Genomic DNA, 13,717 nt, shown 5'->3' on the forward strand with positions numbered 1-13,717 from the left:
TTTGGAGTCGAGCATTCCTTTTAATTTAGGAGCTACCATTACTTTAGCTTTGGAGTTGAGCTTTCCTTTCAACCCACTAGGAGCTACCACCATGTTAGATACCTGTAACGCTACGGGCGTTACCACAGGAGGGGACGGTCTCTGGCTCACCACCCAGCCATAGAGAAAGAATGAGGATTGCCCTTCATCCCCTAGGCTATATAGTCTGTGGCCTGTCGTCCACACTAGCCTGGCCGCCCATGACTCAGCATGGGCGTCCTCTCCCACTGAACCCCGGACATGGCCATCCGGTCTACCGCCGTCGGTCCACCACAGGCGTTACACCCTACGTGACATTACCCCCCCTTAAGAAGAGTTTTCGTCCTCGAGAACAAACTAGGGAAACCTTTTGGAAATTACACTACGGCATTCCCAGGTAGCTACCTCCTCATCCCTATCTGTCCATTTGACAAGTACCTCATGGTACACTTTATGTCGGGTTTGTCTGTCACGATACTGTAGAATCTTTTCAGGTTCATGTGGTAACTTTGGTGGCTCTATCAAGTCCACCAAAATCTCTGGAGAAACTGCGTTCTCTAACCCGTGAACTGATTTCTTCAGTTTACTGACATGGAAGACAGGATGGACTTGAGAACTCTCCAGTAACTCAAGTTTATATGCTTCGTCCCCAATCTTCTTAAGGATTTTAAAAGGACCACAATATCTCGGAGAAAGTTTATCACACTTTCCCGTTTCATGGTTTCTGACTGCGCAGGAACCTTGAGGAATACAAAGTCACCTTCTGCAAAGGACACCTTTCTACGTCCTCTATCCGCATAAGTTTTAGCGTGATCTTGAGCGCTACGAATGCTCTCACGTGCGGCTCTGAGCATATCATTCATATCAGAGAGAGGATCCGTGTGAATTTACTTTCATTTTTAATTTTATTAAAAATGAATAATTAAAATAAAAAAATAAATGATTTTTATTTTTATTATTTTTCTTTTTTCTCTGCTCTGGTGGCGCCTACTGCACTGGCTTGGCTGGCCACTACCGCCGCGTTGCTGGTTGGTGGCCGTCGCCAACTATGCGCTGGGCAGGCCGCACATGTGCGCTGGCTGGCCGCCCGCTGCCGCTATGGCCAGGCCGCCTAAGGGCTGGCCGTTGGGCTGGCCGCCCGCCTGGCCGCCCTAAGGGCTGGCTGTGCCTGGAGTGATGCACACCTGGCCGGGCCTCAGCAGGGTGCTCCAACTCCGCCCACCCGCCATCCACCTGCCCAGCAACATCAGCGCCATCGTCGGCACGTAGTTCTGCAGCCGTAGGTTTGCCCGCAAGGCCGTCAATCACCGCCTGCACAGCCGAGTGGTGGGCATCATTCCAGTCAACGGTACTGCTCCTCGCGTTTCCAAGGCAAGCCCAAACGTTGCATTGCTACAGCATTACACCAAACGTTGCATTGCTACAGCAAGTCATGGGGCTGGTCTTCGCCCCCCCCACACAGTAGAGAGACGAAGCTTCAACGCAGGTCATGGGGCTGGTCTTCGACCCCCCACACCAAACGAAAATTTACTTCGCACACAAGCTTCAATGTAGAGAAAAAAATGAGATGCTTACCTGCAATTTGCTTGTTGTGTGTGACGGGGAGAGAGAGAGAGAGAGAGAGAGAGAGAGAGAGAGAGAGAGAGAGAGAGAGTTCTTCCCTTCAAAATCTTCCTTTCAATTCTGGCCGCCTCCCTCCACACACTCCATTGGAGATAAGGATGAGAAGATGAATGGTTGAAAACCATTGAGTGGGCTCCGGTCACGCGCGGATTCTGACGACCCAATCGAACCGACGCTCTGATACCAGTGTTAGATACCTGTAACGCCGCCTACGGGCGTTACCACAGGAGGGGACGGCCTCTGGCTCACCACCTAGCCATAGAGAAAGAATGAGGATTGCCCCTCATCCCCCAGGCTATATAGTGTGTGGCCTGCCGTCCACACTAGCCTGGCCGCCCATGACTCCACATGGGCATCCTCTCCCACTGAACCCCGGACATGGCCATCCAGTCTGCCGCCGTCGGTCATCACAGGCGTTACAGCCTACGTGACACACCATTTCACCTTCAATGGTTTGGGTTGTATACCATACATATCCTTTTGATCTAGGCGGTTTCGATAGTGGTTCCTTATCCTCTCCAATTGCACCAGATTATCATGGGACCATTGCCTTGGATTTTGTATGCCTCGGATTTCCTTTTGATCCAGGCGGTTGCATAGATAGCCTCATCATCGACGGGAGTCCTTCATCCTTTCCATTTGACCCTTGGGGTTATATGATTCATGTATGGGTCTTCCGCTACATCGACATTCTGCCATGGATGTGACTTTTGGCTTTTGTACATAGCCACTTGTATATGTCTTTTCTTTGGGCACGACCACCCTTTGATTTCGAGGACAAAATCATTACAGGAGGGGATGGTTTGTAATGAAGCAACACCTTTAGTTTAGGTCTAGGACCTTGGTCATAGGCTAAGTATAAAGGGGACTCATGGACTATCATTATACCTTTTTGACCTTTTGACATCTATATGTACTCATGGACTATCCTCATGGTGGTGAGAGGTTAAATCACTTAGGCATTGTGTGTGATTCTTGCTAATTGCATGCTAATCCACATGATGATTTGTCCCTAATCTGGCTTTATGATGATCACTCCATTTTAGTAGAGTCTTCCTAGTCGTCCACATCCTCGATAGAGTCTTCCCAGTCGTCCACATCCTCGATAGAGTCTTTGCAGCCGCCCCTTGCCTTGGAGTCGCCTTCGTCTTCAGTAGTACCAGCATATCACTTTAATAAGCCTGTCTCCTTGGTCGCCAGGGTTTCACGAGACCTCGGTCTAGAATTTACTTCCCTCCCGTTTTCTTTCACACCCCTTCACCACCCATAGACCTCTTCATCTCAAGGTTTTGACGATGGCAGAACGCAAACATTAACATCTTCATCAAGTTGAAGGGCCACCAGCAACAAATAGGCATCAAATAGCTTTGTCCTACCCAATTTGTACACAAAGCTACATCAATGAAGGCTCCATGTTAACATCCTTTAGACATGATACAACACATGTATCTTCTCCCTTCAAGTTATCTCCTTGACAACTTTGTTGCTCAGGAGTTGTGGCGGCCGATGCTTGACAAATGTTATTGACTTCTTGGCCCTTTACATTTGGAGCGCAAGATCGGTCATCAAGAAGTGGAGTGTAGACATTTGTGATATTGCTTATTGGTGGCTTGCCGGGGTTTGGTTCCATAGCCAATAAATTGCATGGTGAAAGCAGAATGCAAAGCATAGCCTTATCATGTGACCACGTGGGGTTTGCCACATGGATCAAGTGATGATGACATAACTATTTGTAACACTTTCAATATTAAATATCAATAGCTTTTTATAAGTGCTCTGTCTCTCTCCCCCCATTCATTGTCCTTTATAATTTTTTGATAAACAACCATGGCGGAGTGCAATACGTTAACTTGATTTGATAATTTAGAGGTTTAGATGTGAACTTAGAGGTGCGGTGGAAAATAAGTGAAAAAAGTGGAAAACTACTGGCATGGACATACTCAAGCAATGCTTAAGAGCACTCTCAAAGAATAAATGTCCTCAAAATGTGTTATTAAATATTTTAACTCTATTATAATTTTATTTTTTAGGTAGATAAAAATCAACAAGCAAATATCTATTCTATATCTAAAACAATTAGAGCCAAAGTCATGTTCAAAGCTTCTGGAAAAAGGTTGAACCTCAATGCGATTAAGGCGGCGCAGGTCCTTCTCTGCCTACATGCTTTTGCTATCAAATGAGGAAATGGACTAAATTGCCAAGATGCCATTGTCAAAGTGCGGATGGAGTCTTACAATCTGATGACCAATGTTAGTCGGTTGGACTTGATGGGGGCGTTGAATCTTGTGTATGTCTTCAAGGAATTCTTTGTCAATGTGATAAGGAGTTTTCTGATGCTGCTGAACTTCATTCCTGGCAGTTCGGCTAAGGATTTTGCTATGGTAGATCCTATCTATGCCAAATGTGAGACAAGCGATCTCCATCATACCTATGGTGCCTTTTTTTCGTGCCGCACGAGAATAGGCTCTTAGGAGACATCAAATAGTTTCCAAAGCTTCGTCCAACCACACTGAGCTTCTTGCCACTACAATATATAGTCAAGCCCACTAGCAGCGCTTTTTTTAACTCCAACCTCAACTTCCCAACATCAAGGTTCAGAGAAACCATTGGCACTTTTCTACCATGATGAAAGACAATTAACCAAGAGGTCACTAATTGTGTTATTTAGAAAATGAGTGGAGTATATTGTTTTTATTTATCGATCAAGGGTACCTATGTGCTTTGGGCTAATTATTTTGTAGCACAGTAGAACATTTTTTTTCAAAAGATATTGGATTTTTGTTTGGTGAATTGATCCTTTATAGAGGACGAGTTTAGACTTTGGCTGACCTAAATGTACATATAAGAGAGAGAGAGAGAGAGAGAGAGAGAGAGAGAGAGAGAGAGAGGGAAGAATTGGATGTATTTGTGTGTGTGTGTGAAAAGAGAGCGTGGAGAGACAAAGAGATAAAAAAGGGTTACAACATTCGTTCATATACTTTTATCTATGTGGTGTGCCAATGTGTGTATCTTTGTGTGTGAGCGTGTAAATAAGTAAGTGTGTGTGTATAGGTATAAGTATGCTATGTTTGTACTTATGTATGTCTAGAGATAGATAGATAGATAGATGTTGTTCATATGTATAGGTAGTCTATGTGAGTACCATGTACACATATATGTGCAAATATAGACTCTTTATCCACTTATATACACATTTACATAAGGATAAATTAAATATGCATATACATGTATGTATAATTAATTGCTTCTATGCATGGTTACAAACCTAACCAAATTCTTAATTGGATCCCATCACTACAGTGGTTGGGCGGTTGGCTAACCCACGGGACCCCACTCTCTCTCTTGCAAAGTTTGGTCACCATCGAATCACACTTGTGTGCAATCTGCATGCCAAAGGCCCAAAAAAGACGTATGTGTTTTGTTAGTATCTTCTCCTTTTTTGTCTTCTTCTTATTCTTCATATGCACATAAAGATGAAGAAGATGAGAATAAAAAAGAGAAGGCATGCCTTCTCTTTTTTATTACAGCCCTTTTTTCACTAGTTAGAAAAAAAGCTTATTTCTAACACTGGGCATGATTACTCAATAATGACTAACTAGTGGCATGGCTCGTCTCCAAAACGGGTAGGAGTTGGCACACGGTTCACCATTCTCTCTCTCTCTCTCTCTCTCTCTCTCTCTCTCTCTCAAAATATTATGTGGTGTCAATAGACAACTTGGTTCAACAAATGAAAGCAAGCTTTAGTTACAGTGTACAATAATTTCTCATCTTAGGATTGAAGAATGAATGCAAGTGTGTACAAAAATTTCTCATTTAAAGCTTATTAAATATGTGGGTAACCCTAAAAATGAGGAACAACCCTACATTTAATTACTTTCAAATGGTCCTAGACCTTCTTTGTGCCCATTTAATTACTTTCAAATGGTCCTAGACCTTCTTTGTGCCCATCTTTTGCCCTTGTTCTTCCCACTAGTCCCCTAACCCGTCCTCCGGACAAGAAAGGTTTGGATTCCATAGAGTAGGCCGTAAATTTGAAGACCATTTCGGGAGTTATGGATGATTTTGAAGAACATCAAAATTGACATATTTGTATATCAAGGCACCATGCTTTGCATATATATCCGCAAAGGGAGATTCTCAAGCATTTCATTTTCTTTGAACATAGCATCGAACTTGGCATACATAGACACATAGAGAGAGACATGCCCTCTTTTATATATAGTCAAAAGTGGCATGACCCATCTTCGTGGGAATTAGACATCTAATGAAACATTAAAAAAATAGACTCCTAAGCTTCCACCAAATCTATTTAAATATAACCTCATAAGACATGTAGAAACCAACAAAGTCTCTCTTTGCATTTTCTATGTGAAGAGAGAGTACGAGTGAGAGAGAGAGAGCGAGAGAGAGAGAGAGAGAGGGAGGGAGAACCCTCTCTCTCTCTCTCTCTCTCTCTCTCTCTCTCTCTCTCTCTCTCTGGTTCTCCCTCCCTCTCTCTCTCTCTCTCTCTCTCTCTCTCTCTGGTTCTCCCTCCCTCCCTCTCTCTCTCTCTCTCTCTCTCTCTCTCTCTCTCTCTTTCTGCATTTTCTATGTAGAGAGAGAGAGTAAGAGTGAGTAGATAAACTTAGGGGGAGAGTGAAAGCTATTGAAACTGGCCAAAATATACACACACATATATAAATATATATACATGCAATTATGTGTATACATACATGCAGAGACAAAATAATATAGAGATGCATATACATACACACATACATGCATACTTTAGGAACTCACACACACATAAACATATATAATATATATAAATATACACATACATCTATAATGTCTATCCATATATATATACATATACACACATATATGCCTACATATATATACGTAGATTTATGTTTTTGTAAATATATATGTTCACATGTATATATATACATTATATATACGCATTCATTTGTGTGTGTGTGTGTGTGTACATACACACATAACAATATACCGATACATCTTCTTTGTCTAGTTATTTTTCAAGCTCAACTGTTTTTATTGAAAAAATGCATAGATTTTACCGGTTTATAACTAAAATTTTGAATCTTTAGTTCAAGGCTAGGCAAAAATGCAACGATTTTTTCTCAATTTGACTTGTCAAAATTACACTAAAGGAAGGTTGTAAACTCTCACTATTCACTTGAGGGGGGTTAGTTTGTGTGGGGCGTTGGTTGACCTAGTGTATAAAGGTACCAATAATATTAGCCTTGAGTTATGACCTTTAAAGTCTAAAGGAGACAAGGGGTGAGGGGGTTGTTGGATGTAAAGGGGGAGCACAAGAGGCCCAGAGGGCATCGAGTTGGCTCAAGTTGGACGTGTAAGAGAGAAGGAGGTTGTAAGAGAAGGGCGATTGTTTTATCACGAATTAAAGAGTTAAAGGGATCCATGGGCCTTCATAATTTCATAATCGCCTATACATTTCAATTTTCCAACCCTATTTATTTTATTCTTTTTTAATGCCAATAGCTACAACTTTTTTTATTTTCCAAACAATTTTTAAAAAAACTGTTAACTCCCAAAAAAGGCTATTCTCAGTGGCACTTTTTCTCCGTTTTTTTTGCGCATCTCGATGACAGCAAATTTTTCTTTCCTTTATTGCGTATTTCACTTTAGACCCTTCGAGCCAACTGGCAATAAATAAAAGGAAGCACATGTGATGGTAAGTTTATTACTCCTAACAATACCATTTCTTAAAAGGAAGAAAAATTCAAGCGTCTTCTTAAGCTGCTGTGCGGCTGAGATATGAGTTCACTGCAGTGATGCATTGTGTGAGCTGTCGCCATAGCTACGAGCTAAGCTAAGCAATTGTGTAGCGTTAGCCATAGCCAATAGCAAAGCTGAGCAACTGTGTAGCCATAGCCAAGAGCTTAAAGATAAGCGAAGCACACAGGCTAAGCGCTCTCTCTCCATTCATAAGGCACCCCCTGTGTAGCGTTAGCCATAGCCAGAGCCAAGAGCTAAGATAAGCTAAGCTAAGCTCAGCTCTCTCTCTCTCTCTCTCTCTCTCTCTCTCTCCCCGCAATGGCAGAGCCCCTAGTATCAGAGGCCAGCAAGGACGCCAAGAAAGTGATCATATCTCACTTGGATGGAACACTGCTCCGCTCAAAGAGCTTCTTTCCATACTACATGCTAGTAGCATTGGAAGCAGGGAGTCCTCTGAGGGGTCTCCTACTACTCATACTATGCCCAGTCACATGGTTAATTGCAAGGTTCGTGTCGGAGGCTATGGCGATACAGGTGCAAGTCTTCGTGGCCACGGCGGGGCTGAAGATATCGGAGGTCCGGGCCGTGGCCAAGGCGGTGCTGCCCAAATTCTATCTGGAAGATCTGGAGCCGGGCGCCTACAAGGCGTTCCTGGAGGGAACCTCCCGGTGCGCCATCACCTCCCATCCCAAGGTTTTTGTTGAGAATTTCCTCAAGACGCATTTGCACGTGGACGCAGTGCTTGCAACCGAGCTTCATATCACGAAGAGTGGCCTCTGCTCTGGCTTTGTTGCCAAATCTGGAGTTCTTCATGAAAGAAAGAAGGTGAAGGCTGTCAAGCTCTATTTCAATGATACTCGGCCTCACTCTGGTCTTTGCAACAAGGCCTCTCACCACCCATTTCTATCCTATTGCGAAGTAAGTTGTCTCTTCTCTCTCTGTCTCTGTCTCTGTCTCTCTCTCTCTCTCTCATACACACCCACTAAGGATGGAGGAAAGGAAATAATTAGCTAACATGGAGATTAAGAATTCCTTAAATTGCCTCAAACTGATTAAGAGGTGGGTTAGGAAGACACGTATGTGTGTGTGTGTGTGTGTAGTTTGGTCAATTTGTCGAACGCAGGTGCACGTTAATCTTTGATAGCTATCAACCTAATGTGTCAGTGTACCCCATTACAGCCCTCATGTACCTTAGTCTATTCTCTTTCTAACTATTTCATTTCCTCCATCATCTTTTTAGCTAACTATTTCATTTCCTCCACCCTCTAATTAGCTCCATCCTCGCTAATAATCAATGCGACCTTGGTCCTTACTTGTTGACAGTAGATTGATCAATTTATCAATGCAAGTGCACGTACATTTAGACTGGTTTAAGCTCCCTTCATTGCCACCAACAAACATTTGCTGTCAATAGTTTCCTATGGGATTGATTTTCTTTGCTTTGTACACCATACTCATTATTGTTTGAAAAAAATGTGACTAGTGGATATCACAAGTTTTCTATCTAACACTGGTTTGGTTTTTCTGCTGGTCAGGAAACAATCATTCTGCCCAAGAGCAAGAGTTGTGAGACAGTGCCTAGAGAGCAGTATCTGACCCCATTGGTGTTCCACGATGGGAGGCTAGTGATGAGGCCAACTCCATTTGCATCATTGGCTATCTTCCTGTGGATACCCATAGGCCTAGTACTTGCCATAGTGAGGATTGCAGCAGGCCTGTCGTTGCCCGCAGAATTCGCCTATCCAGTCACTTCATTCCTCGGGCTCAAGCTCAGGGTGAAGGGTGCCCCTCCATTGCTCCAAGGAGGGGGGCCACTGAAGAAGGAAGGGGTTCTGTTTGTGTGCACACATAGGACCCTTGCAGACCCCACCTTCTTGACGATGGCGTTGCGGCGAAAAGTAAGGGCGTTGGCCTACAGTGTGAGCAAGGTATCAGAGCTAATTGCACCCATCAAAGCCACTAGGTTGACAAGAAACCGTGAAGAAGACACTAAGATCATTGACAAGCTGCTCACAAGAGAGGATCTTTTCGTGTGCCCAGAAGGTACCACATGCAGGGAGCCCTTTCTATTGAGGTTCAGCCCTTTGTTTGCTGACTTGGCTGATAGGATTGTTCCTGTTGCCCTCAATGTGAAGATGAGCATGTTTCAAGGCACTACTGCAAGGGGATACAAGTTCCTGGATGGCTTCTTTTTCCTCTTGAATCCTAGGCCTTCTTATGAAGTCATCTTTCTAGATCCTTTGCCTATTGAAGAGCTCAGGTCCAATGGCCTGACGGCAATCGAAATCGCCAACTTCGTACAGAAGCAGCTCTCCAGAGAGCTCGGCTACCAGTGCACTAACTTCAACCGCAAGGACAAATACACTCTCCTTGCAGGGCATGATGGTAGTGTCCAATGAAGAGTGACTGATTAATGTCTCATGTAACCCTGAAGCTATGTATGCCCTCTTGATGGCGGCTTTGATCTCTGTCAAAGGCCGATCATTGTATGCTTTGCTTGTTTAACTGTCTAAATCCCACATGGCCTCCCAAATTTTTCATCTAGTAAGGAAAATTTTGTCAAACAAGCATTTTTTTTGTTTGGTTGGTAGTTGTAAGCAACATGGCAAAAATGAAAGCAATGTAAGGAGGAGCATCTTTATAACTTGTTTTTTATTTAGTGCCTTTTTAGGAATCTGGGTCCACTTATAATCAGTCAAGGTGATAATTTAATTGGGCATGTTCCTGGATTCATCTAGGTATTTATATAATTTAATTCTTTCGTTTCGTATTGCTCGTGCAAAATTTCTCCTTGAAATTTGTTTCTTATAACTCTCTTGGATTAAACAGCTAAGGGAAAATTTTGAAAACAAGCAAAGCAATTTCTAATTATTCAACACTAAGCGACGTAAGAAGGTTCGGTTCGCTTTCGGTGCCTTTTCTAAAAAACTGGGTCCGCTTATAATTTCCGTAAAAGTTATATTTTGAATTCTTATGGATTGATTCTTAAAAAGTTGAGAAAATGAGGTTATATTTTCACCGAAAATCGTTATTTTATAAATTGCAAGGGTGTAGGGTTGGTGGAAGAAATGATTACGCCACCAATGCAACTGTGACACTGGTTTTTAAAAAATATTATTAATAAATGGGCGAGTTTATATTGTAAAAGGAGAGGAAAAAGTTAATTTGAGAGCCACACAAATTCCAAGGGAAATGTAGATTCGGAAATTTCAAAGAAAAAGGGAATGTAAGAGGAAATTGCAATATGGAAGAAAAGCCACGTGAAGCGAAGCGATGGTTTCTGTGTGCACTGGTGCAGTAACCTACCACTAACTAAGTAGAGACCTAGCGTAGTTGCTTTTAGCACGAGTGTCAGATGTCAGAGGACGAACTTGTTGGGCTCACTAAATGCCTCATCCCTGGGCAAGTACTTCAACTTGAAATTTGAGATCGGTTTTTAATTTTAACGGATAAAATTTACATGTTTTAGTTATAAATCTTACAATAGGTATGTTTTTTTTAATTTTTAGGTTTAAAACTTTGTCAGGTTTTAATATTTAAGGGTTAAAAAAACGTTTTTTTTCCCAAAAAAACAGGCTGATTATATTAGGAAATTAGGAAAAGTTACGTAAAATAGAGAGCCTCCACAAGTGAGGTGTCCTGTCCTTAGGGAGAGTGATCTCCTCTTATTCTCATGAGTTCCTGAATCTCAAGTCAATTCTGTCATCTTTGCCAACGAAGAATGAAGGACCTGAAAGCCAAAATTGTCAAGAAACTAAAAAAAAACATTCTTTTTCAAGCATTATTGCAAAATGTAATTTCAATATCAGAATTTACAACTCAAATAACTTCTACACTTTGGAATTTTCAATTTCCCTATGTGAAATTACTATATTAAGCTCTTGAAAATTGATGGTGAGCATTGGCAGCCAAAGAAAACAGATAACTCAATTAATTTCAAATCCAATTTCAGTTCCCCACCGAATTATGTGGAAAAAGCTCTTGAAAATTGATGGTGAGCATTGGCAGGCAAAGGAAACAGATACGCAGTTTTTATCTGGCCGTTGGCCTCATTTAAAAGTAACATTAAGAGCTAATAACGATTATATATTTATAGCTATTACTCGGCTGCAAGTTTGCTGCAAAAAGTATGGATATTAATGCCTATAGTGGATCAATGATTGTCGTCACAAGAAGCTGGTCTATGATCGTAGATTCGCATGATCGACGTATTACGCGTGAAACTTATTGGCACCACCTACCACCGTTTTTCTTTTGATTGTGAACTTTGAAGCAAGTGGTGCATTAACGGTTAAGTAACAAGAGTCAAATGGCGACTCGTGAGTGGTTCTACGGGGGCAGTAAGACGAGCCTTGAGTCGCATATAAGAGGGCCTTTACACAGAAAGGATAGTTTGTTTTTCAAATTTGGTGACCGTTGAAGAGAGGATGCTGCTGGCGATGGAGTGCTGCGCCTGAGTGCCTCTCTCTCTTTCTCCTCTGTGACTACTGCCTTGCCCAGAGGCTTGAAGCCCTCTGTGTACTTTACTTTCCACAGCCCCCCCCCAAGTGCATGGGCACCGAGTGGAGGGGAACCCCTACTCTACTCAGAGAACAGGGAACCTGCTCTGGGAATAAGTCATCTCAGCCTGCTAAGAACACACAAGCTGCCTTTAGTTCCTACAATGGCCCCCGGGCATGGATGGCAACAGAGAAACCATGCTGAAGTATGAGCAGGTGTTAGAAGACTTCATGGACACCAAAAAACGGCTGGAAGAGTCCAGAGCCCGAGTGGAAGAGCTAAATCTGATGTTGCTGCAGAAACAAGTCAAAGAAGAGACTCAAATCAACAAGCAAGCTCCAGTTAAGGTAATGGACACATTAGGTAAACCCTCTTCCATTAATCCTGTGGTTTGTCTTCCACCTGAGCTGGTTCATTCGTTGGAAACTGATTACACAGCCCGTTGTTTAGTTGGGTTAATGTTTGGGCCAAGACCACCAGTAGATTTCCTTAGGGGGTGGGTCAAAGACAAGTGGATTTCCATAGGTATCGAGGTAGAGATCATCCAAGCCCTCCCAAATGGGTACTACCTCTTTCTATTCAAGGATCCAAATATGGCCCTTATTAAGGTCCTAGGTTCAGGGCAATGGATGTACAGGAACATCCCATTTTGTTTCTTCAGTTGGTCCAAGAACTTTAACCCTCAAGGTCCAAAACCCTCAGCTTGCCACGATATGGGTTGAGCTTCCTAACCTGCCCTTTTACTTGTACCCTTGGCTAAAAAAAATTGTCTCCCCTATAGGGAAAGTGCTAGGCATGAGACCCAAGAATGACTACAACCCGGCTTGGCATCCTCAGGTCCTTGTGGAACTGGATCTAGATAGGCCCTTTATTGATGAGATTGAAATCAATTGTGGTGAGTATAACATCCAGCAAAGCATTCTATACAAACACCTACCCAACGCATGCTTCCATTGTGGAAAGCAAGGGCATGTTATCAAAGAGTGTCCTTCAAAATACCCCAATTTGAGTGCCACTAGTGCCCCTAATCTTCCCCTAGCCATCAACCAAGCTCAGCCTACTGGAGTGAAAAAGAATATGACTGTGCATTCTCCCCTTGTTCCCTCTACCTCAAAAGAAAAAGGAGAAAAGTTTACAGTACCCAATAGGAAGAAGACCTTTAGACAGAATAGGGCGGGAAACCAGAGGGTATTTGCCAACTCCTTCGCCTTATTAGACAGCATCTCTGACCCTGATGATTCGGTTGACTCCCAAGAGATCAGTCAATCCACGCCGTTGGATAGATCTAGAATTATGGCTGAAACTAATCAAATAGACCATGACTAAGTGCTCCTGCCCCACGCAAACAATGACGGCTGGCCCATTGTGAGATGAGCAAGATAGGGTTGAGCAGTCTATGTTTGATACAGAAAATGGCTTGCCCAAAGAAATGGAGATAGTCAAGGATTTGAAAAGAATGCATGCTCAGGTTGGATCCACCACACCTCAAGCTGCATCCAAAGTGGGACCTAAAAAGGTCAACTCCCAGAAAAAGGGCAAATGAGATGCACCACTTTGAATGTCAAGGGGTTGACTGACCTTTCAAAAGTCTAACTAGTGAAACAATAGCTAAGGAAACAAGGAAGATTTGACTTTATAGCTCTAACTAAAGTCAAAGTTAGCAGGGATGAGCTTGAAAAAAGGTTGCTCGACATCTCTAAAGAGCACATCTGGATCTACACAGCCCATTGTCAGGGGTGTGGAGGAGTGGCTCTGAGTATGCATGTGGACCATCAGAATGAACTGAAAGACGTGAGAATTGATACGTTTGATCAATGGGCTGCATTTGAAATGA

General features: G+C 42.7%; 1 protein-coding gene across 1 annotated transcript; it reads left to right on the forward strand.

The window, feature by feature from the left end:
• Positions 1–7,430: 7,430 nt before the first annotated feature.
• LOC147609060 (glycerol-3-phosphate 2-O-acyltransferase 6-like) lies at positions 7,431–9,937 on the forward strand. The gene is made up of 2 exons (XM_086788577.1): positions 7,431–8,301; positions 8,919–9,937. The coding sequence occupies exons 1-2, from the start codon at positions 7,702–7,704 to the stop codon at positions 9,780–9,782; spliced, it is 1,464 nt and encodes a 487-aa protein (XP_086644703.1). The 5' UTR covers positions 7,431–7,701; the 3' UTR covers positions 9,783–9,937.
• Positions 9,938–13,717: the final 3,780 nt, after the last annotated feature.

Source organism: Cibotium barometz, chromosome 52 (assembly GCF_041138505.1).
Source record: "Cibotium barometz isolate CiBa-2024 chromosome 52, ASM4113850v1, whole genome shotgun sequence".
In the NCBI taxonomy this organism is placed as follows: domain Eukaryota; kingdom Viridiplantae; phylum Streptophyta; class Polypodiopsida; order Cyatheales; family Cibotiaceae; genus Cibotium; species Cibotium barometz.